General features: G+C 38.0%; 1 protein-coding gene and 1 long non-coding RNA gene across 2 annotated transcripts in view; both read left to right on the top strand.

Moving 5' to 3' along the window:
* Positions 1-3,262, top strand: part of LOC128683997 (uncharacterized) — a 57,954-nt gene extending 54,692 nt beyond the window's left edge. Inside the window, exon 3 of the long non-coding RNA XR_008406342.2 lies at positions 2,370-3,262. This is a non-coding gene — a long non-coding RNA (uncharacterized LOC128683997). The remainder of the gene's footprint in view (positions 1-2,369) is intronic.
* The window catches only part of Drak (Death-associated protein kinase related), a 156,779-nt gene that overhangs the window by 129,067 nt on the left and 1,441 nt on the right, over positions 1-26,271 (top strand). The window contains exons 2-6 of the mRNA XM_053770161.2: positions 23,068-23,239; positions 23,554-23,854; positions 24,096-24,324; positions 24,777-25,045; positions 25,960-26,117. Coding sequence (XP_053626136.1) covers positions 23,068-23,239; positions 23,554-23,854; positions 24,096-24,324; positions 24,777-25,045; positions 25,960-26,117 — 1,129 coding nt within the window. The remainder of the gene's footprint in view (positions 1-23,067; positions 23,240-23,553; positions 23,855-24,095; positions 24,325-24,776; positions 25,046-25,959; positions 26,118-26,271) is intronic.

Below are 26,271 nucleotides of genomic sequence, written 5' to 3'. Positions count from 1 at the left end.
GCTATCATCGAATGCGTATATATTTTCTGTTGCCTTCGTTTATTCAAATGCAAAACGAGTACAGAGTAAATTGTGATTTTATTAGCAAATAAAGCCGTGATCGGTTATTATTTTTACACAATCAATGCAAAATCTGAAATTAATTCCGCAATTGGAATTGTCCACAAAGAAAAATCAATACTTATCTAGGAGTGAAAGGAACACATAAAATGCGCCATTCTCCTCCTGTAGTAGATTGTAAAAGTCAATCAAGGGCTATCACTTAGACTATCTTATCACTATTTAATCTTCCACCAAGCTCGTCAGACATTTAAACGTGGCATTCGAGTTGGAGTACTCATTGAGGGAAATTGATACTGAGTTTGTCTAAATCAAGAAAATGTCATAAAGCTTAAATTTAAATGGGGATAAATCATTCGATGACATATAAGGTTGAATGATATGACCTAATGAACTACCGTATTTTCAAATGACACAGTGCACATTATCGAAGTGCATGCACAAGATTGAATATTACGTGGACTGGCGTGACTTCAACGTCAATATTTCCACATTACATGCTACATTAGCGCCGACAATGAAATGTACGGGACATTTCATTAAAAGCAACAATATTTATACTTCAGCATTCCTTTTTACTTATTCAAGTTGAATGTTATCTAAATTATTTTATTTTACTATTTTTAAATTTCCTACACTTACCAATTGGCTAATTTATTTCAAAGAAGTCTTTGTGCAGTGTGCTCATGATATTGTATTCCACTTCGTGAATTAGCACATTCGATCGTAGTATTATCACCACTTTTAAGTGTTCAAACACTTATTAGTTCGTCTATTTGACGAAGATGAACATAAAATAACTCAGAATGAGGCGCGGACTTGTCTTCCCAGCCTCATTTCAGTAGACAATGTGCAATATTAACATATGATCGGCCTCAGTTGAGGTCGTCTCGTATAAATTGAAGCTTTGTGGGCGACATCGTCTAGACTTGACCACCTTGTAGACGTAACGGTTCAGAAGCTGCGAGCTAGAATAGAAAATTTAGTTCCCTATCATGAGATAAAGTCGTTTTGTCATTTGCCTTCTTCATTTCACACACTAGCTGATAAATCATCAACTAGAGTATGTTTCCCTTTACCGGAGTTATTTCTTTATTTTGAGTATTTTCATTTTCTTTTTTTAGTTTAATGACTTCTTTATCTTACTGAAAGTCTTACATCTGTAATTTTTACAATTACACTAGCCAGTATAAAGCGTTTTTGAATTGGTATCAAAAATATATTTTTATTTTTACCTTAAATCTTACCTCATAGAGATTGATGTTGAAGAACAAAGGCGTATTATAAAATAAAATGATATCATTAAGACATCTAAGTAAATAATAAATAAACCATCGTTGAAGCACTAAATCACTTATATTAAATTATGATTGCTTGTAAGACGCCAGCCTTTTTGGATGACAGACAAATTAAATTGCCGCGTCTCGTTAAAGCTATAATTTCGTGTAAACTTCATGGACGGACATGTCGACACAGACCTGACGAAATGGTGATGGTAATTCTCACAGTCGGAAGTTCCAATTGAATTTCAGCTACAGCCTAATCGAAAATTTGATTTTGCCCAAGATTTCATTAAAGTAATTTATATCTTAACCGCAATTTCGCTTATCGCAATTGAATTTTCATCACGACCGTTTGTGTTGAAAATTTTAGCAAAAAGAGGCATTATAAAAAGTTTTGTCTGTATATTTTCGCCGGTCTGTGTTCATGTTCATTGGGCAATTGAATTGTTGTGCGTGCAATGACACCACCAGTGACGGTCTAGGAAACTGTAGTACATTTTTACGTTATTCTCCAAATGAATCGAAATAAAATATAAATAAATTGACCACAAATTGCAGTTATCTTCGAACCATTCTAAAATCAAGTGAGTCATTGTCATTACCAAGGGTTTCAAGTATGTTATTAGAATCATGTCACGCGTCATTGAACCTTGCCTCCGCTAACTGATCATCTCGTTCATTATCCAGCACGGGCTATCATTATTGAGCATCTATCATATTGGCGTTTTCATCGATTTGGGCCGCGTGGGTGCCAGCTCGGGCCCATGCGCGCTCCCACGCTCGTGTTGCAACAAGCACCGGCCAGTGACCAAATATGAATTTTTGACAGCACTTTTAACACCTTCCCGCTGAATACTCTTATCGATGCGTGGGCGAGATGCATTTAAGACATGTAATTGTCGAGTACATGACAACTGCGAAAGAACGGTCTTAATTAAAACACGCACGAATATTATACACATGTCATTTCGTTATACCAACCGAGTTATTTGAAACTTGTACTAATTTATTCCGTTTTTGTTGCAGGTAAATTGACAACATGTATTTTTCTCTCATCATCGTCGTCGGTGAGTCGACACAACATCTTCACACTTCGATGCATTTCACACCTTTGTATAGTAATGCCGATATACTACGTCTTTAAAATATTTGTATCCGCGTTGTTTGTTCCTGGCAAGGATTTAATTCAACTTATAATTAATCATTATTCATAACATAAATGCTGTAACATGTGAGTGATTTAGTCGCTTGAAACATTTAATTTCACTATTTGGATAATGGTTGCTAGTTCATTAGACTTAAATCTTCCTCGCCAGCTTTGTCTACGACTTGATGTGAAACAATTCACAGCCTTCCATCCGACCCACCAGCGGTCCCTCATTAGACCCTTTGTGTGGCAGATTGACCATGGACAATGCCCGCTAATTGAACATTCAGCGTCGTTGCAGGATCTGTTGTGTTCACGTCAAAATGTTCAACGTGAAAGTTATTCTTATTATTTACGTTGGTTATTGTCTAATCTCTACTGTCCTTCTAATTAAACTTATCAGGTTCTTCAAATACAAATGTCGTAAGATGAAGACAGGTATTTTCTATTTCGAATGCCATGTAATATTTATCGATTACATATTTATTAATTGACATACAGCTAGGTTATAATTTTTAACATTTGTCATTTGTCTACACTGGATTAGTAACTAGAAAGTTCCTAATTAAAAGTATACTACGCCAACTGGATATAAGTTAGATTTGTTGTATCAGCTTTTTCAAGGAATCTATTAATACTGTGTTATGACACAGTGACCCAGCCCTCGCCATTCAATCTAAACTTAATCGCTTCATGTTTATGTCTGACGTTATAGTTCTTATGACTGTTGTGTCAATCGTGATTTAACCGTAGGTTCAAGTTAAAGGACTAGAGTCGTTATGCTAATTTAGGTTTAGCTCATGCGTGGCATTGTCAATTGGGATGACGTCATAGTGTTGGTAGTCGTAAAACTAATACCAAACAAATCGAGTTAGTAGTACCATTATAATTTTGACAACATAATTTGGAGATTCAACCTCACATTGCACTGGGAAAATAAATAATGGCCGCAGAAAAATATAAATAAGGTACTTTTTTCTGGAATATTTTGCTGTTTCACTATTGTTGAAGTTTTTCTATGTATGTCGGTAAAATTTTGTTTCTGTTATACAAAGTTGAAAAAAAAATATTTTGGTCGCCAACAGCTCAAAATTGTAGGTGTGTCTCTCTGTCTCATGACCCAATGAAGTTTCTCCGAAAAGTCGTATACCTTCAGGAACAATATCGTGCGTATTCTAAATTTATTGTGATTGTATCAATTTCTCTTTATCGATATACTAAGTACTTACACAAATACACAACCGCTTGATAGTGATAGCAGTCAATAAATTTTAAGTGTGTTTCTTGTTATAGGTCAGCATATAATCGGCTATATAAAGTTGTTTTAGGTATAATGTTTTCGTGTTCGCTGCTTTCATCTATTTAATGGATGTAACTTTTAAGACAGCATCTATTGGCCCATGGCAAATTAGATAAATTTTATTTTTGTTAATTATATTTCTACTACTAGATTAAGTACTTCGTTTTTTCTTCATTCTAGAATCAAACTAGAAAGTACTAATATTATAAATGCGAAAGTTTGTCAGAATATATATTTCTAATTCTTTCACGCAATATATACTGGACGGATTGTTATGAAATTTGGTACACAGGTATAATCTGGTATAACATAGGGTGTTTTTTAGGGAGCGAAGCCCCGGAGCGCAGCTAGGATTCTGATATGATAGCCATGTCACCGTCCAAAGTATAGTTGTAAAACGCTTCCCATGTCCAGTTATTTTCAATTATGCTTTTTTTATTCCATTAGATTTATATGTAAGACATTTCACCGCAGCTCGTAACACATCCATGTCTGCAAAATCTATATCGTAAATACCTAATACATTTTGTTCTTTCCTTTTTTTGTCACTATCAGACGCATTTTAGTAATCTTTGATTTATACTAATGTTATTCTGCTAATGACGGCGCCATATCTTGTTTTATTTCCGTGCCAGACTGATATTAACTTGTCATATTAGATCTTATCGTTTCTTCTCAAAAGTGCCTTAAAATTATAGATAATTCATTGAAATGTAACAAAGTTTAAACTGTGACAGATTGTAGACTATGATATGTTAATTTATAGAAGTAGATTTTTGTAATTAGGTATGCGAATTCCAACGAGTCGGTTGTATGTTTTAGACACTAACCGTATTTCTATGTTAAATGTGATTTCCAGATAATTCGATATAGTTATTCTTTTAATTCTCAATATTTTGTAGGACTAGTGTAATAATATGCAGTTTAGTAACTAGCCTAGGACGAGATGGTCGGACGACATCAAAAAGTCCGACAAAGAATGGCAAGAGAACACAAAGGATAGGAATGCGTGGAAGAAGTTATGCGTGGGAGGCTTTTGCCCAGCAGTGGGACTCAAACAGCTAATAAAAATAAAAAAGTTCTTCATAAGATAAATTGATAACATACCAGAGTATTGAAATATTCTTGATGTTATATGAAGTATTTTTCCATAAAGATTAAAATGTTGCAATATATGGTTGCCGATGTGACTCAGCTCTGCCCATATACAAAACATGTTGTAGGCAGGTTTCGATATATTTAATAGGTTTTCGATCATCTTACATTAACTTAACTTATTTACTTAGGGTTGTATAAAAATAATTTAAATGTAAGGACCAATATTATGTTCATGATTTCTCCATGTGGTGTTTCAAAATGATCGTACTTTACATGTTGTTTTACTGCTAACATTTCATTAATACATGAATAAAATCCTACTTCTTGTAATTAAAGATCTATATACCCTTGTCTTTACAGTAATTATATAAAATACTTACACTATAAACTATAAATATATTAAAATAAAGACCATCGGAAGCAACTAATTTAATTTTCAATCTTCAACCAGCAGCATTCACGTTTAAGACGCTAGAATTGCTTACAAATAGGAATTTATTAACGCCGTAAACCTTAACTCTGCTAACTATAATTACTGTAGTTTTAAACGACAAACAAGGATTAGAATAAAGTGCAGTGTTAATGGCGCGTTTTACATCTCTTGTTAATGTGGCAACAGTACAATAAACTATCCTAGTTTAGTGCCGCGGGGGTAAGTTGTCATTGGGATTACTGTCTCATTGTTCCTAGATGTCTGGCTCAGCTCTCTAATTGTGCCTTGATATTGAATACGCTAACATTCCTTTATGTTTATTTCACATTGACTTCGGATGTGCAGCTGGATTTTATGTTGAATTAATATGAAGGAAAACAATGTTCATTAGCTTATTTTATCACCAGTGGTTTTTTTGTCCGCTTTGATTTCTTCTTTTTCTGTCTTCCTTTCAATAAAACTATTAGAATCCATGATGAAAATATGGAAGCGTCTGGACTTGACTTTGTCATCTCGAATTGTTTAAGCTGCTTCGAAAGTCAACATTCCTTCAGCGTATTACACAGACACGTGCCAGGGATTTGTCGTCAGTGTCCCGCTTTCACTTTCCATATTAGAGCAGCGACCTGTCAGTCGCGGTATTCTCGACCGCGGTTCGTCGAACCGAAACCCTGTTTATCTTAGAGCACCGACGGATTCCGTCAGGCTGCCGTTAATGAGCTATAAATTAATTTAGTATCATTGAGCAGTGAGCGTTGACCGGCCGGCATCTCATTCATGCGAAGGCCGAGAAAAACAAACGAGAGCCGCCGCCGTCGCACCCGACCGTTTCCGTTATTCTAAATTTAAAGTCACATGCAGCGTCCAGACTCCAGTCGAGATCGAATCGAAAGTGAACTCTGCAAGCGACGACATTGAGAACAGACTGCCAAAACGTAAAATTAAAAGAACTCTGCGGGAGTCGTCTCTCCATCACAATGGACGCGTTTCCATTCCGGATTACAGAGTTGCGGATGATTCACGCGACTTCGCCGATCTTTTGTCAGACTTACTACAGACGGTACTACAGGATCTTGAAATTTTGCCAATGGGAGTTTCGCAATTATCGTAAAATTCACAGAGGCGCTGGCAGTGACCCATATTGAGGCAGGTCACGGGCGCGGATCGACTAGTAATAGACTTATATCAGCGGGGTCAACGGCTCACTGGTTTACAACGCATCGCCCCGTTATTCCGCGGCTGTGCAGAGATAAGCGGCTAATTTACGACATCTTTGATGTGGTGCGGCGCACGCGCAGTGGGCGGAATACCAAATGTTCCGCCGCGAGTTATTGTCGTGTATACAGTTAGTGCGTGGCGATGCCGCGTTCAGACAAAGAGCTCAGCTAAAGGGCTCCGGCCCTCTACAGAAATCGAGGGTCGTGTACAGTTAGTACAGACAAAGAGCCTAAACAAACACGGAAACCTACGCTTGAGCCGCCTTAAGCTTTAACCGTTGCTGATATCCCGCTCCGACATTGTATACGCAAGAAAACAGCTTAAGAACCCGCTCTTTAGAACTGTTCTTTTGAAGCGGAGCTCTGTCGAGCGTTGGTGATCTCTCGAATGTCTTTGTTTACACGCGCCTCAATGAATTCTGAATAAAGCGTGTAATAGCGTCTACTTAGCATACATTACGTCCCGCCAGCTCAGCCGGCCAGCGCGCGGGCGCGTCGTTATCATAATATGCATTTCCGCCGATACCGTCGACCGGCCCTGTGGTGCGTCAACCTCGCCGATGATTTATTACATCTCATTATCAATCACGATTAGATACTTCATACCGTAATCGAGATCTCGTACACTGATCTCTGTAATTAGCGCAAAACGTATGATCTATAGAGTTGCGATAAGTAATTAACAGTTGTACCATCAATCATCGATTCGAGTGATAATTCTAAGAGAGCAATAGTTTGGCCGTGGGCGATTTGCGTTCGTAATTTTTCATGAGCTCGGAATGTGACGCACGGTAGTGGTCAATTAGCTGGTGGTAGCCCGCGGCGCGTTGACAAAATATTAATTGCTGGAGACCGGCTATCGCTCGATGACGAATGGTACTGACTGCGCTGAAATCGTAGGCGATATTTTGTGCAATAGACTTATTGATTTGCCTTTAAACACATTCTCTAGATTACAAGCTAAATCTCAAGTCCTAAGGCTGTAATTAGTCGGGCGAAAGTCTAGGCTTGCTTGGTGGGAGTGGCGATGTGTTAGTAGCACTAATTGCTTCTCCAGCGAAGATCACTGCTGACAACTCGCCCATTACCCTGTAAGATTTTCAATAGACCTATTTGTGAGTTTTTAATTTGGGGTTAGCACATCTAAGTTTTATTTCAGAGAAATATGTTTCTGAATCTTTGCATTGAAGTCTTGATTTTTACCAACGCCTGTGCGACTAAAAAGCAGTTTTTTCTCAAATATTTTTTTACATAAAAATTAATTTTGCGACTGACCATTCATCTATGGTAACTACATATAAGGCAAAATTAATAAAGATAACCATTTTGGTATGGAAAGAAGATTCTGCGATTGAGGTCCCAATGAGCGCGACTAGAAAGCAAGTGTTCCATTCCGCATATGGACGCGCGATTGAAAGATGTCTAGGGCTCGCGAGGTCGCCGCTACGCCGCGGTGCATTCCCGGGAAAGGTTATCGAGAGAAAGTAGACACAAGTTGCGCTTGCGCATCGCTTTGTACAGATGTACAGTGATGCTTGCTTAGGGAAGGTGTAAAGATAATGTGACGTACGATGTGTGCTACTTTGACTAAATCAAACACTGTTAACATCATCTCTTACTTATCAATCTCTGGGTCTGATAAACGAACATGAACGCTTATTGAAAAATTCATTGATATATGTACCTTCTGTTTGTTGACAAAGCATTACTAAACTAATAGCAATGATTTGTACATTATAAAACAAACTTGAGAATCGTACATAATGATGTTTATTTATCGCCATAAGATTTAACTGACTGATTTGACTGTCTCTGAATGTAAACAAGCATACAGCATGATACATACTATCCCCATTATTTGGGAGACGAGTTTCAAGATTTCTAAGTTTTTTTGTATTTCAAAAGTATATAAACAGTGGGATATTGTAAATCAGTCTTGTCTTGTGTCATAACAAAACCACTTCCATGAACGAAAAAATTTCCATTCTTCGAAGGAGGTCAGCGGCAGAACTTTCCTCAGGACTGCGGGGCGCGTGAAACTCGCTAACTTAATTAGCCCCGCGTTGCCGACACTCATTCTTTCGAGTCTCTTCGGGCGCAAGTTGGTAAAGTTATCGTACATTTTGATTATAATAATATCTTCGTCCAAAACATAGGACCTACTGAAAATCAAAGAATTTTAGAAGTCAAAATTGAGCGTTATAGACTTTAGAAGTATGTAATAAATTGGGCTTGAATTTAATGAGAGTGGCAGCGATTGGCTGACGAGGGAAGCATTCAAGTGAGTAGAGGTATTATCTCCACTACGTGGGGCTGATTAATGATTTAATTCCAATTTTGAATACTTATCTAATCACATAATGCTTCCAACTCTCTTTCATGTAACTGATTTCTCTATTTACGATATTCTAAAATCGTGAAATGGATACATGTACACTGAAGGTGTGTCAGATCCGGTAGTCATTGGTGTGGTTTCCAGTCCAGCCTCCGCGGTGTCTGGTGACTGGTAACCAAACGCGACAGATTCCTTCTGAAGGACAGCTACTGCTTCCGCGTTATCAGTGTCTGGTCTGCTGTAATATATATCATAATCATCTTTCATATACTCCTCTAGGTTGATCAGATAGTAAAAATCCTTGAGAGCCGTGAAGCTCGTATTTGATTTAGTACACATATTTTTTGTTAGGGTGCTTTCGCTAGCTGATTTGTGGGCGATGTTTATTTGCTTTTTGGATTTTGCTTCTTAGTTCTCGAAAACATATTCGACTTCGTGTTGTCTATATACGCGTTATTTATTGTTATATTTTCCACACATGCACCAAAGTCCAAATATCTCAAGCCGTTATTGTTCCTCAAATTCTACAAAAAATACATACATTCAAGAGAACGTCAACCTATGCAAATTCGCCGCTATTACCGCAGCATGAAATTGACTGTACGTAAGTATTTGCAATGTTTGCGTTTCTATTTTTTCTACGCATGCACCAGAGTCCAAACATCTCGAGACTTGCAGCCTACTTCCGTTCAAGTCTCGTCCATTGTTACCCAGTGCACTTGACACAGATGCAAATAGACCTGTTCGCTATTATTGACGGTTCTTCAAAGGCAGCGTGTGGGCGACATTTAATTATGTTTAAACTTCCGCACCGCGACGCGCCTGCGCATAATGCAGGTTATGTAGGATTTTAATTATGAGCAGAATCCGATCTACGGTATGATCACACCCTATCTTGTGAAGAATTGGGAGATGATAAATCTTGTCGCTATACAAATTGAATAAATCGATGTTATTTTATTTGCATTTTCACAGACAATTACTTAAACCTTATTTTATTTCTTAATAACATAAAACTACTGTCATAAAACTAATTTTAAACTATTGTCCATTCTAAAATTAGACAAAAACAATAGGGCGATTAACATTCTTTCCGAAATCGGGGTCAGCGGCAAATCGCACAAAGAGCAATTCATTAAAGTGCTGGCTGGTGTCTGGAACTTGACATTGGACCAGCTGAGCTCTCTGGCACCACAGCCGACAGGGCACACAGCAAACACGAAGGTTAAACAGGCAGAAAGAGCTCCCATCGACTTGATCTTTTTAAATAATAGGCAAACAAAAATGCCTGTGAGTTTTGTGAGAGGCAGAATATAATATTATGATTAAAACAATTATTCATATTTGTCATTGGCTTATTTATGATTCAGATAGTAGACAGAATTCAAATGTACTTGGAATTAAATAAACAAATCGAAAATAAGCGTTCAGAGGCATACTAGAAGTAGAAATAGGTGATAACAAAAATATATCTGTAAATAATAAAAATACACGTCACGGTAACCCTATTGGTTCTGTACAGTAACCGCTGTAATTCCCTTCAGGAAACTTTGCTACTCCTCAGCTCCTCCTAGCAGCCCTAATTGATAAACAAACAAACGGTAGACTAATATGCCATTGTGTTGTTTATTGCCGCGCAGTCATTAAAACCACTTAGCGTGGTTTCCGCAGTTCGCTGGTCGAGTCGGCGGACGCGCACTTTTGTATGGTAATTTCTGATTGAGACTACACCAATATGCTGTTTACTGGTAATGGCAATTACTTAGTAGTAGACTCGGTTTTAGTGACCGTATGTGCAAGGCCTGGGTATGTCGATTATACCTGTAAAAAATGTCTGGAAGAAAAAAATTGAATGATAATAAAACCAGTATCAAAAAGCGTGTTTCTTAGGGAATAATTAAGCAACCCTCAAGAATGTGGAACTAGCCTCATAGTGATGATAAAAATAACTCGATGATTGCTCCGGTAAACCTAAATATAGCACATTACTAATACTACTAATATTTGTAATCTGAATCTAAAATAAAAGCTATCTTAGAGAGAACCTGACTATCGTGAAAGATTTCATCTTCAGAACTTTCCAACATTGTCAGATCAGATCAAATAAATGCTCTATTTTTGTTGTCTGTAGTACTGTCCTGTCCATGTCGATGTAACCTTGCATCCATACTTTGTTGCTAATGCCGTCGGCGTCACCGATTTTATCTCGGTACAAATACATCGGTAAGCAATTTAGACTGATCGGTGGCAGCAGAGAAATTATCGCAGATAAAAAATATCTCTAGTCCACTTACCCTTTAGTTCAATCCTCAATTTGGATGATAAATTACCGTCGATTTTGATATATCTAATGGCCTCCCATTATTCCCAATTATACAAAGAATTCTAAATACTTTCAAATTCTAAATTATTTATTCTATTTTAGGATTATATACTTCTTGAAAATTTAAAGCTTAGTCTACTGCCGACTTCCGAAACGCAGGTGAAGAAGAAGCGGCGCAACAAACTTCAAACTTCACCACTGCCTTTTCTTGAAATACGTGAATTAACAAATGTGGGAACAAACATTGAGAATACAACAGCAGCTAGAAAAGAAACAGACGAAATAGTCAAAGAAATTTAAAAAAGAAATTAGTATCTCTGCTCGTAGTATCTGTTAGTTATTTTAATTTGATATTCAGCTGCGCACGCGCATACATGGCAGGTGCAACTGCAAACACAGATTGCGAGTCGTTCGCCCCAAACGAACCTCATTCTGAAACTGCTATTTGCCCCTCTTTTCTTATGCGGCTTTGGAGTATATTTTAAATAAATTTCTAGGTTCGACCAAGATCTTGTTGGTAGGCTGTTCACATTCAATCTAAACCTGTTCTTTTATTTTTTATTTTAAGGTTTAAGCCTGAGACAGACTACTCGTATTTATTTACAATTTTAGTTTGTTTCTTCAATAAAACTTCAATAACACTTTTTCAGTTTCCAGATATTACGTTTGATCATATTACTTTTTTCGATAACAGACAATAATCAAGACAGTGCCAATTTTAACGATCCTATTTAGTTCGTTCTATTTTCCCGAACACTATTGGCAGCAGACTATCCCTACACCACATTTCTGGCCCCGGCCGTGTTGGCATTTGTCAGGAATGTTAATTAATCTGATTTGCATGTTGCACCGCGACACGCCCGCCTCAGAATTAGTTTGTACCCACGAACACGCTGCGTTGCGTATGCGCAAGAATTCTCTATGTCTCTCTGACCGACAACTACATATTCACAATTGCTCATTTGTGTACTTTATAGTTTTACACAGGTTTTACACAATCTACGCAGATCTACAATTAAATCATATGCTACTGCTCTAAACTCTTCAACAGGTTATTTGATTACTCCGAAATCTATATTGATATTTTGTGTAACATTTACATTAGTTGCACGAGCTATAGATGATGGTGAACTTTGAGTTATATTTGCCTTGACTTTAAAAAATTTGATAGATGTCTACTGCTGACAATATAGGAATACCTCACTTTCAGTCACCTTGGCCAGCTCAGCGGACCTACAATCGGGTCAATACAACCATCTTCTAAACAGCTTTGCAAATAAGATTAGATTATTATGTCCGCTTCGCAAGTAAGATTGTAATTAATGTAATGCGAACGGTAATAAGGCACTAGAGCAATATAAGGAAATCCGTAGCATAGTATATGCCTTTATGGCTGGATTCCATCAACAAACGAAGTTAATGCTTAGTTCATGAAAAGTAATTAAGTTAGATTTTATTGAGTAGAATAAAGTCATTTTCTGAATTAGACCTTGTGATCTCTTTACAAAGAGTTTGAAGAGTCTATCAGCATTTATACAAATAAAGCACGGCTTATTAGTTTCATGATAAATCCTGCGTTTTGGATTATTAAGATCACAAGATTCACACGACCCAAAAACCTAAGCACCACGTTCTTTACATAAACACTATGAAGAAAAAAACGTTACACTGTATCGTAAAAAAATGCTTTATGAATCAGGCGATACATCTATATTTATAGTGTAACGCCCATGTGCCTAACAACAATGAGCTAATAACTGACTAGATCTAAGATAGGCGTTACCCTAATTGTATGTCTGACTCATACTAAAAGTATACCCTTGTGTCCAAAGGGGCCATATCTTGGTAGTCACATTAATATATTCGGTCTTACTGATATGACCATTGAGAATCGCTTTTATTGGTGGTTGGTCATACTTGCCATTGTCCCATTGATCATGACATTATTAAGGTCCCCTATAGATGTATGAAGAAAAATGTGCATAGCAAAATCTGCAATTCATTTATGACTAAAGGTTTTTCAAGCACTAGCCTGATTTTTGCCTTGTTATGTTAGGTTTTTGTTCTCATGTTCTATTATCATTTATGTTGTATTTAATTTTGATCTACTTCTCCCATTTTGCCAGGCAATTAATCCGTTAATTTGTTCCACATTGCCTTTCTTCTGTGTTAAACTTTTCTTTCCAAATTACAACGTTTTTAACTCGGTTCATAATTTAAATTTATGTTTAATCAGCAGATGATATGAATTTAAGAACAAACAACTAAACGTTGACAATTACTTCATACTTGTTCTTATTTTTCGATGATATTGCCAATGAAGAACAGATAAGCCTATGAACAAATATCACATGTTCCGATTTATCATCTGCTCTGGAAGGTCGCATACCACATACCACAGTTTGTTTGCACCTAGATTACTTATCGCGTCGAGGGCCGTGAATTGCGCAGTTCACATTATCTAGCCGGCTTATTAAAATTCTATCTTTTCATATACGCATATTCATTACAATTAATACTACGCCTATGTTTTTCATAATTGTAGTTTTTTAGAATTAAGATCTTCAAAGATATTAATAATCATTCGAACCCTGAGAACGTAACTAATAAATTCAAAATAGCTTTTCAAAAACCTGAAATAGATTGCACATCGAAAACAATTAATTTTTATACATACTCGTAATTTAAAACATCACGATCCTCGTGACACTGCAGTGTTAGTAGTATTCCATTACATGTTTGCGCAGTTTATCGCTAGGCGCTTTGAAATTCTTGATCGCACGCGCATATCAAAGATAAAGTGATACGAGGACTCAGTGATGTATTGTTCGCGCCTCCCATCCATTCGTCAGTTGCGTAAATTAAAAGCGATGGAATCTGATATTGAGCAATCGCTCGCAAGATCCCAGATACAGATATCTCGATTCTCCACTCGAGTCTCGTGCCTGACAAAGCAACTGCCTTGACGCCGAAACAAAAGAACGATGTTATATCTCGCCACGCAATTATAACTGCCGATATAAAAAGCGTGTAATCCAAAAATACGACCCCAAATCCAATTAACTTGTCTAATCGAGTTTGGTGTGATTCATTTACGACACACAATGCGATTGTTCACATTTCTAATTTAAAACTTGATTGTAACAGACGGGAGACGCGGCCACCCTTTGGGAGACCCTATATGCTGTGGAATATTGTCTGTGTACGGCTGTGCTAGTCACGGTGGCTGCTCGTCCCCAACACATTTTCATTTGCATGCAAGCGGCCGGCCATTGCTTTCTATAAATCGAGCTAACGTGAGGGTCCGACAACAACAGCAGTAAAATTTAACGACTTCCGTCCCTCGTCTGCGGCGATACATTTGCTTACGTTTCTTGCACTATTCGCGGGTTCACCGCACGCCCTGTTATTGTTTCTTTAATGCCTATGTGCATTAAACTTTAATCCCGGCTTTGTTTTACTACTGCATCTACAGTTAGGCGTCCCAAGAACGTAATAGTGACCAAAATTGGTTTTACTCGGGCGCATTTTCTGACATGATTATTCCACATCGAAGGGCCGTAATAGCTTCTAGTTCATGCCATTTTTGTTAGCTGCTGGCGCCGGCGTCGCGTAAGCGCAAGGGCAGCGTGTTTATCGCGCCTATGCTTGCTTGCAGATCTAAATAAAAATGTATATTGCAGCTGAGTCATGTTTCGACGCTTTAACGGTGGTATCTGTATCTCGGAGGCGCGATTAAGAAATATGAACGAGTTGATGGATGATGCGAGATGCTCGCGTCCTGTTTCGGAGTTCGATCGATCGATAACGTCGATAGATAGCGATCGGCGGTCGTCGGCCGCCGGCGGTTGTGCAAGAGCTTATGAATAATTACCAACCCGCCATCGCTATGACGGACGCGTGCATGATTCACTGTCAAGGACGCCTTTTCGCTTTTAGTCGGTCATCGATCCGTTGCGTAAGAGTTGCTGCTTCGATGAAGAGTGCACGAGAGTAATGGCGCGTTGCACAACACTGCACCCGCCCACAAATCGCTTTATTATGCAGAAAGTGAGTCGGGACAAACGGACGCAGGGAGCTCGCAACCGGGAGCGCATTCATTTCAGAAAGTGAACGCCACGCAGTGATTCGCGGATTTATCACATCATGATTGTGATTTATAAACTCGACCGGCCAGCAGTTTATATGGAAAAATGGCCGTTTTATCACCGCTCGCATATTCATAAAAGATGACGGGAGATCATAAATATTTGTTGATCCTTGCTGCGCAGGGAGCGATCACTTATGCAATTAGAGAGATTGCAGCGCATTCGATTATGACATTCTAATGGCATATTATTCAATCTGTAACACGAGTGATTGTTGCATCAAATCAGAGATAAACTTGGATTGGATACTGTTCGCTTCAAAAACAATTAGATGATAGTAAATGATGTTTTCATCGCTGCCTCGAATGTTCTTTCTTGCTCTTTTATTGAATGTCGAAACTCGATTATTTTAGCTTGTAACGATTAATCCATTATTTCTTCAATTTAAATATCGATTACTAAATATCGGCTCCGGTATTACTAAATATTTACTTTGGCGGTATAGAATCCTCGGTACGTTAAAGTTGTAAACTTTTTAAATTTAATTTCTGATTTTCTTTTATTTATTTTCTTGAGGCGTTCGATTGTTCACATAATTGTTCTACTGGACCCAATGGCTATGTCCAATTGCGTACCGCTTATAATTAGTCGTATTTGAAGTGTCGCCTATCTGATGCAAAGAAGATCGAATAGTCACCCTGGGCCATATAATATTTGGAACCGCGTACCTACACGTCTTATTTTACTTTCGAGACATCGTAAAGCATGCTTTTTATCTGCTTCAGACCTATTTACACATGAAGTTTTACATAAGTGGGCATTTAGATTCAGATTATTTTTCCTGGTAGATTGCTATCCTATCGCTTTGATAAAGATTTCTTATCAGCGTCATCAAGCTTCCTCATCAGTCTGCAATTAATTTGAGGTGAAAGGTTTGTATCCGACAACTTAATGCAACAGACCTATTAAATGTATAATTGTAATGTAATGTTAAACGGAGGTGATTGGCCAATCCGTTGCGAAATATGACTGATTGTTGGAACGGAGTCTAATTTATATCCATCAATTAATTGCTTTTAGATAAATTAAATTTAGAAGTTAATGCGTACTTAAGCAATGATCGTGGGAACTTAATATTTAGGTTAGATCTATTCAACATTAAATAAACAAATTTATGTACACAATAAAATTTTGTACACGTAGTTCAAGTCATCTTTATATGCGACTCAGTGTGCGTGTGTGCTTGTCATCATCATCATCAGCTTGTAGCAGTCCACTGCTGGAAAGTGCTTGTCTCCCAAAGTGCTTGTCATCATGCAAATTAGTGGGACAATGAGACAACATCTACCACTAAAATTAATTCTATTATAATATAACAAACACACGCAGACTTTAAGCAGAAAAATTACTAAATAATAATAAATACATTTTAAACTTGTTACAGCGTAAAATACAATCTGCGAAAAGTGTATTTCTTTTTGATGAAACAGCCACAGAATTATCTTCTGACGAGGTAATTGATGAAACATAAACAAGTACTGCCCCAAAACGTGCCCTTAGCCATGATAATCGTTTTCGTTTAAAATTTAAGCACCTTTTACGAAGAGGCAAAAAGACATCGCTCATCCGCCATGTTTGAAATCTTCCGTGCGCCAAACCAAACGGAAAAAATAAGCTATCGGCGTTTAGTTTTTTCGGCAAAAGCCATCTGCACAGGCAGGTGCTTGTGTTTCGATGAACCCGTCTGTTTTAAGGCTGCCGTCACACTAGACACATCTGGGATTTATGCCTTTGGGAAATAAGTTCAAGGATCATTCATGGGTAGCCGAAAGTTTCAATATGTACCGCACATACAGTCGACAATCTTCAAATTTTCGTAGACCCTTCGACTACTAATTTTGACGGTCTTATATTAACTTTAATGCACTTTTTATTTACCTGCGAGAGGGAGAATTTTTTTTTGATGTATCTTTCATCTTCAACATGGTGTATGAAATATTGATGTACATACTTACAGACATCCAGATTTTACTACGAAAAGCGCAAATGAATAGCGGATAAATAATTGAAAAGCGGAAGAAGAACCATTTAGCTTTATTGACCTTTGAGTTTTGTCTATTCTAGACATGAAAAATAATTGACATTACCCACAAACAATTACGGACGCAATAACTTCCAGCACTTGGACTGAAATAAGTCATAATTTAGTATTATTTACAACAAGTGATAATAATTCAATTTGACGTAACGGCCACTCTAATTTACATACCATAACTTGGGTTTGTTTATAGTGTTTGTATTTGTTTATTATTGCTGAACTATAGTCATCAGTTAGCTGGACGACATTTTGATTTGTTGATTCACTGAAGAACCTTAAAATTTTTTAGTTCCTACATCGGTGAAAGAATGATCAACAATTATACTGATAAGTATTTTTGTTTATTTTTTAAATCCGTGGTTTATTTTAGTTTATTTCCGATGTTATACATAATATCGTATTTATCCATTACGGGGTAGATAGAGCCAAGGATGTCGGTAATGGAAGGCCGTGTTTGGGTAGGTATATTGGCTAGATATTATTGGTGGAATAGAAATTCTGAAATAGTAACCATCTCCCTTCATTGATTTTTACGAATCTGTGTGGAGGATAAGCAGCTGGTACCTATTGTATGTATTTCTATTGCTCCCAGACCCGCATGCAGTTTCCAATATATCCTAATGAATACACGAAATTGCAAATATCTAGTTCAATGTCGTCCAGAGCATTATTTACAGAAACATATTTCTCAAAGGCGTCTTTCACGAGTGGGCTCTCATTACTTTTATTCTAGTGTCCTTCGAAATCTTGAACGAAATTACTGTCATAAAGTCAGCGTACATTTTGAACAACGAAGCTATATTAGCCGGTAATTACTTCTATTAGTTGTACAAATTAGTAATGGAATCTTAAGTACTGAATGACTAGGATATTTGGCGACGATCAAAATTGGCCTGCATTTTGAAATGTCATTTTCTTGTCAAATTTTTTCGACAGCGGCGACTTCCTCATCGAGCCAGATATCCTTGTAGAAGTAGATCTGTATATTAAAATTGGTTGCCGACTGACTGATTGACAAATGATTACGTCCTTATTACCCCGAATTCAGTGCAAATAAAGTTGCGGGAAAGAGCTAGTGACCAAGCGACCTTGGCTTCGTCATCATGACGAAGCTACACACAGATTACATCAACATGTTACAATTATGACAATAATGAAGTTATAATTTGTCACACAATACTTACAGTGATACACATTACATCGGGGTCAATGTCGATGTGTACCTAGTAACTGTAGTGGACTGAACCTAGCGTCCCAGTTAAGTCGGATTCAGGTCAGGGGTAGAATTGTGGGCACTGTTCTGGATAACATAGCTTATGTGGTAAAGCGATATTTTTACGATAGACTTCACATTAATTCTAAAGTTTAGTATCTTCTTAAAGCCTAATTTATGACCTAATAGGACATGGTAATGACTATCTAATAAATTTGTTTGATACGTTGTTTAGCCTTGCTTTAGATTTATTCTTTTGACATCGTAAGCAGTAATTTTCACAGTGATTATAACTATCTGATAAATGACTAAATATTGTTTGATACATATTCATAGATTTTTTATCGTCATTCATATCCCGTATTTTGTTGTCAATTTCAAAATTATGAAATACTAACAACATAATTTTATCCGAACTTGCTAAATTATCGTCGCTGTGATATTAGTCTATCATTCAGTTAATCTAACTGATAAATTATTGAGTTATACGGAGTTGTTATGAAAATGTATTTTAATTAGATTGGTTTTAGGGCAAACTTGTTTTTACTCTTAATATATGTCAGTTGGCTTTGAGTTATTACGTAAGTTTTGTATTTTTATGTTGTGATAACATCGGTTATTGAGTTTGTGATAATTCTTTTCGTATTTATTCAATGTTATTTGTTAGATCCTAAGATCACATGTTACTTCAACTGTTCCAATGGTGAATAGGAATTTGCTTTTTTGTTTCTTAAATGTTGTTAGTACGCGAAAATTTGTGAGGAAGTATGTGTGTATGTTTGTTTCATGCAAAATCTACTGCAAGGATTGTTATGAAATTTGGTACACGGGTAGAATAACACATAGGGTACTTTTTATCCCGAAATCCCCACGGAAGCCAACAATACATTATAAAATATACCCGCGTGAATTTTAAATAGAAGATTTACACGGAATAAAAAGTCTAAATACTTAATACATGTATGAGAATATTTGGGATTTTATATTCATTTGAACTAATTGATAGCTTCATGGAAATTGTGCTTTTCACGCCGTAATAAAATATCCAGTACTTTTAGGTTAACTTATGCAAGGTAACAAGGCGAAAATCAATACGCCTTGGACTGGCGACCCAGTTTTCGATGTAGGCCATGGTCCCTGGATTTCCTATACAGCTGACGCGTTTTCAAGGAATCCATTTCTCATTCATGTGAGATCGTAAACGCAACATCTTTATTGTCCTTCGCTCCACTTTCACGTCCCGGTTGTGTCGGTATCCTTATTCTGTCATCCTCGCGTGTTCTGTTACATTTGAAGCTGTGAGGCTTCAAGCCCGGGGTCAGCGTAAAAAATGAACCTTAAACAAAGATTCGGCTATGATTTAACGATCGGCTTCAAAATCCGTTGCGTAGTTTTGAAGATTAAAGCATACATAGGGACAGACACATTGCGGGAAGCGACTCATTTGTATACTATGTAGTGATGATATTAGACCTTCAGAACGTTCCTGAAGAAAAAACAAATTTATCAGAAAACTGTAAGAAAATTAGCGAACCGAGCTTGCCTTACTATGGAACACACCTTTCCTTAAATCCCTCACAGCTTTTATAGAAGGCCAAAAGTGTGTTGAAATACAATACAGAATCATCGCAACAACATCCGTGAACCATTTCCATTGTGCAACGGCTTGCGTAACACAATGATCTGTGCGAGTGAGACCGTTGCCATCCAGGGATTTCTCTTCCTGGTCATACAATTGTTGTTACATCTTATTTGCATTGCAGGAATCTTAATTTACTATGTGAAAGGACAACGTCTAATCGTGTAGCTGTAATCGATTATTCATCTTTTTCTAGAGTTTTTTTTATGGAAAATTGTCACCTGATATTAAAGGATTATCATAAGTGCAAGAGCGATTCCTTTAGTAGTCGTAGACTCATTTCTTAAAGGTTATAATGTCGAAGAAGATTCAAGAAACACCACATGAGTCAGTTTTTCAGAATTTATATGTCTATGTTTTTCTCAAAACTTGGTGACAAAACCGCAATGTCATTTGCACCATTCCATTATTACCTGCTTATGCAAGGTGGTGGATAAATGGGACAGGACAAAGATTGACACATCGACTGAACGATGCCACAAACGAAATACATATCTTGATTGACACATCGACTGAACAAACGAAAAACATATCTTGTTCGCTTTAACATCAAATGGCAAAAGCGTACAACCTCTTAAAGACCTACACATATTTCTGACTGAGGTAGCTTCTTTTTTTTACTTTGGATCAGGAGTTTTCTTCATGTTGTGCGACCACCAGTAGCTGTAGCTCTGTTGAGGCCTTGCATCTGTGTTCTGATATCTAAGGGATCTTATTCAAGTGTAGATGACCTTTTATGCGTAAAAAAAATCTGGTTTCTGTGATATACTTTGAGATTTGTCTACATTTGAATTAAGTAAGAATGTTGACATGTTCATCTACTACCTCAACCACATTCCTGACGCCATATTGATCTATTTTCAAACAAACAACTTGTCATCTCACCTTCCTGCAGTTTCAGCTAACCTGCACATTCGTATCGGCGCGCTGACAGCCGCTGGCGGGGCGCCGGCGCCGGCGCAGCGTCGGCTAATTGCGTATACGCAGAGCAATTTATGAGATACTTAGAATTAGCTGTAAAATGCTTCGCAGACTTCGCACCTCTCACGCCTCGCTTTGTTTGAGCTATGCTTCGTTTCAAACGGCTTAGAACTAGCAACTAAACTTACCGCAGATTGACTTCTGTGGAGATTTACGACTTTTCAATGCAGGCATCCAGTTGTTTCCATTGTCGTCGACATTTTTGACTTACTATATATAGTCTTCCCTTGTGTTGTAACCTTGTATTAATTGAGGAAGTCTTGATTTGTTTTTATTATTTAAAGTAAAATTTCAATTGCCTATTATTCCTGATTTTTATAAGCAGATTTGAATCCCACTGCTGGACAAAGGTTTCTGCCGCTATCGATTCAATACATTATTTTTTGCAAATAATGTATTACTAATGTATTTCGAGATTCGAGTCGTTGTGACTATGATTCATCTATAGTATTATTATAAAGAGGTAAGCGTTTGTGAGTTTGGTTGTGTCGTTTGGGGCGGGTAATCTCCGACACTACCAAACCGATTTCAAAAATGATTTTACTATTACAAAGGCCGAGATTGCTATAGGCTAGAATTTCATCTCAAAATTCCCACGGGAGCGAAGTCCCAGGCAACATCTAGTATAGATCGTGTATTTTTCGATGCTAAAGCAATCCAGAAATTACTCCATATCATATGAATTTTGTGCAGAGCTCTCTTTTATATTCTTAACCAGTAAATACTGGTTGGGGACGCCAGCCCGCCATTCAGGGACCATTTCATCCGAAACAAGCTTCCCTTACTAGGCGCACATCTTCTAATCTCGTGTAAACACTCCATTATTCACAGAGCATGTAAATAAACCATTGTTCTTGGCGATATATCACTTCTGGTTGTAACAGTCTAACAGGACACTTTATATGGGCTTAATGGGAGAAATGAACTCGCATTCGATCAGTTTAATGATGTTTTGTTTGACGCTGAACTAATGCTAATGGGAGAAAAGTCAGGGGATTGCAATTAGTGTGTTTTCCGCATTCCCTGGGATGTACCGCTGTTACAATCGCATGCAACACAGTCTCAATTAGTTTGGACTTTAGAAGTGTTGAATCAAATCGTTTGATCATAAGGTCTTTTAATGCTAGTGAGCAACCTTTTAAAGGATTATGTGCCCAAAGGGTAAAAATAATCCCATTAATCTTTCGATCCTGGAGATATTAAAACAATTAAACGACATTAGGTAGACGATTGATTTTTTTCTCCAATGCTAGTGTTATTTCTTTAGAACCAATCGTAATATGACTTTGTTGCTTGCACGTCGATGCTGCTTGTTGGATGCGTCTACAGTATTAAGAAAAAAGCATATGTTACTCCTAAACGTTTCGTCTATCTCTCTGTCAAATTGCGTCAAAAACAGTAATTACTTTATTCATTGTAAAAACAAAAATACAAATATTTTATTTTAATAATATTGTTAGTATTATTATTATTAGTATGGATAACAATCACAAGCGCCGCTCAGACGCGTGCGTTTCTCAACCACTTTCTATACAAATTTTCACACCGCGAAAGCCTTATGAAAAGTCCCCAAGTGCCTTTCTCTCTGGTTTTGTCTTCGGTTTCTTATACAAGTCCAAATTGGACATAAAACTGCACATTGCAATTTGAACTAAAGTGTACATACATGAACCAACCCAAAATACACAATTCCTATCACTTCTGAAGTTAGCTCAAGGTATCTTTATGCGGTACATAAAATTAAAAATACTTTAAAATTTATCCTATAGACACAGAGAGATACATTTACATCAGTAGTTTTGTGTCATAAAATTGAAACCACTACATACAAATATGTTCTTTATCCTTCCAGGGGCAAATTCGCCTCAGTCCGCAAGATCCGGCACCTGGTCTCCGGCGAGGAGTACGCTGCCAAGTTCATCCGCAAGCGGCGGCGCGCCGCGGACACGACCAGGGAGATCCAGCACGAGGTGGCCGTGCTGGCGCTGTGTAATGACTGCACGCGCGTCGTGCGCCTTCACGAGGTGAGACCCTTAGACGATGGCATCCGCTACCTCTCTGCTACAGGACCTGCTAAGAATAAAATCTGCTACTGGATCTGTTGATTGGGAAAATTTGACACGCTGGTGATTACATTTTGACGTCACCATAGCAAATAGATGAGTACGAGGCTTCTCTAGTCAGGCTTTAGACCTATCTGTACATGAAATATCGTAAGAAAGCTTTTTTATAAACTTACTCATAGTTAACAGTTGCAATATTCCATGTTATCTTATACATAACTTGTATAACAACACAGTGTGACATCTCAATATATACAAATCCAAAAAAATTCCAGGTATACGAAACCCGTTCAGAAGTTGCTATTGTGCTAGAGCTGTGCGCTGGTGGCGAGCTGCAAAGATTGTTGGACGATGATGAGCGTTTACCCGAGGGTGCGGCACGTCGCGCGCTCCGCCACGTCCTCGAGGGACTAGCACACCTCCACGCCCGCAGAGTCGCGCATCTGGACTTGAAGCCACAGAATCTGCTGCTTAGCGCCGGGGGCGAAGAGCTGCTCATTTGCGACTTCGGGATATCGAGGGCGATACAGCCGGGAGCACACGTCAGGGAAATACTTGGCACGAGGGATTATGTCGGTGAGTGAATGTTCCTTTAGTCCTACAGTAATATGCTGTCACTTAAATGGACATCAGAGAATACCGTAAATAATTTTGTGTGTATATCATTTGTGCGATAGGGTTTTGTAATGTATTATAAACCTTTCGGAACTTACTAGTTGATAAACGCCTGTCTATAACTTTTTCTCTCCTCCATAAGGAAGAACATTTAAATGAGCAGAAAAGTTAAAAGGTCTTTAACCCAAACAAAATTTTCCAGCTCCAGAAATCCTCTCATACGAGCCGCTAACCCTGGCGGCGGACATCTGGTCGGTGGGGGTGCTCGCGTACGTGCTCCTAAGCGGGTACTCCCCGTTCGCGGGCGACACCAAGCAGGAGACCTACCTGAACATCGCGCAGTGCCAGCTCAGCTTCCCCCGGGACATCTTCAGGGGCGTCTCGCAGCGGGCCATACAGTTCATCAGAGAAACGCTTGTCGTTGACCCTATGTGAGTATGATCGTGTTTTTAAATCATTTTATCCTGTTGTCCGAAAGTTCATATTTTCGAAGATTTTAAACAAAAAAATCGATCGATTGATGCGTTGAATTGAACTCTTTAATTGTGATTTTCTGTTCTTAAATGTATAAAACCTGTATTCAAATTTAAAAAAAGACGGAAAATTTGCGAATTGGAGTGTTTCTATGAAAAATGTTACCCTAACTTTTTCATGTTAACCGCATGCATTGCATCCAAGAATGCATTGCGTGCACGTCACGCCTGATAAGATGAGCTTCCTAGAAGAGCTAGCTTCATGATTGACCATTTTAATGTCCCCACTGAATTCATTCCATCTATATGGATATCTAAATATTTATCACACACCGCTATATGGATGTTCCAATAAAAATAACTTTGTCTTAATGCCTGTCCATAATTAATAGCTTTACTTTTCCTCCCAGGGGTCGTCTCACAGTGGAAGAGTGCCTGGCGCACCCATGGTTGAAAGACGAGTCAGACATACCGCTAGCCATCGTCGGCGTCGGCTTCGACGCGCAGGACCTCGCCAGCGATGAGGACTCCGACGACGAGGTCAACGGGGTCGAGGTCAACGAGGTCAAGGTCAAAGGGGTTAATGGCCACAGCGGGGTTAACGGCCACAACGGAGTTAATGGACGCAAGGATGTCAATGGTTGCAACGGGACAAATGGCACGCATGAAGATGATAAGGGTATGTGTTCATTGCTTCGTTATTTTGTAAATGTCGTGAAGCTATGTACAGTGTAAGAAGAGTTATGGATTGAAAATGGAATGAGAAAAGAAGTAGGAGAGGAGGAGACACATAAAGTGGGATAAGGGTAGGCTGATGGTGATTTGGTGAAGCTATGTTCAGTCTGTCAAGAATGTGTTGAAAATTGATTGTTAACGGGCCACATTTTTTTTCTATTGCAATACCTAATAGAATGGTCAAGAGTGGTTGAAAAACACTCATTGTTGTTACAGTGGAGACAGCGCCCTTATTGGATGTCGTCACTTTCTCGACAGACTGTGTTGGAGAATTGTTTAGATATTTCGTAAATTACATGATACGATGTTGAGCGAGATTTTAGAATACATTGATTTGATAGATTTATTAAACAAACATATACAAAAGAAGATAAAAAATACAAATATCCGTATAAAGTAAAATAAAAAATATTTATAATTTAAAGTCTTAAGGAAAATTTGTAACCTCCAGAAATACTAGTCCGATTGGATATTTAATTTGAATGTGATGAGCCCGATACTTGAGAACGCAGTGAAGCTATCCGATGATTAAATACGAACCTAATTATGGGGCGGAGCAGCAACTCCGCCTCTTCCTCAGAAATCACACAATCTATTGGTGAAAATCGTACGGTCGGCAGTTTGAGTTTATCGTGTTCATACAGACAGACAGTCGCGATAGTGTGTCTTTATAATATGTAAGTATAAAAGACAGAACAAAAATGTGTGGAGAAGTTTGTTGCGCCGTCATTATTATTTTTTCAACTAAGCTTGGAATTCCGCAATAGATTTACTTTAGCTATAATTTTTTTGACAACATTAAGTGATATATTGCTATATTGAGTGAGATGGTTTCGAATTTATGTGTTGTAATTCCAGAGAGCGTCGACTCACGGGCGTCGTCGCCGAGCAGAGAGGAGCGAGGGGAGAGGGAGGAGAGGGAGGAGAGGGAGGAGGAGGAGCGAGACAAGCCTCTGAAGCACGCGCACGCGCGGGACCTCTCCCCGCCCTTCCCCGACGCGCCCTCCACGCCCAAGGTGAGATATTTATTTTTGGTTTATTTTTTACTCTATGGACTATCATTTTTTTTCTTTTGAAAGATTTCGATTTTATTATATTCTACATCTGTACCAAATTTCATCGAAATCCGTCCAGTGGAAGCGAGATTAAGTAACAAACATATATACGCAT

This window comes from Plodia interpunctella, chromosome 3 (assembly GCF_027563975.2).
Source record: "Plodia interpunctella isolate USDA-ARS_2022_Savannah chromosome 3, ilPloInte3.2, whole genome shotgun sequence".
NCBI lineage: Eukaryota > Metazoa > Arthropoda > Insecta > Lepidoptera > Pyralidae > Plodia > Plodia interpunctella.
The sequence above is the reverse complement of the archived record's forward strand: the minus strand, read 5'-3'. Positions and strand labels throughout refer to the sequence as shown.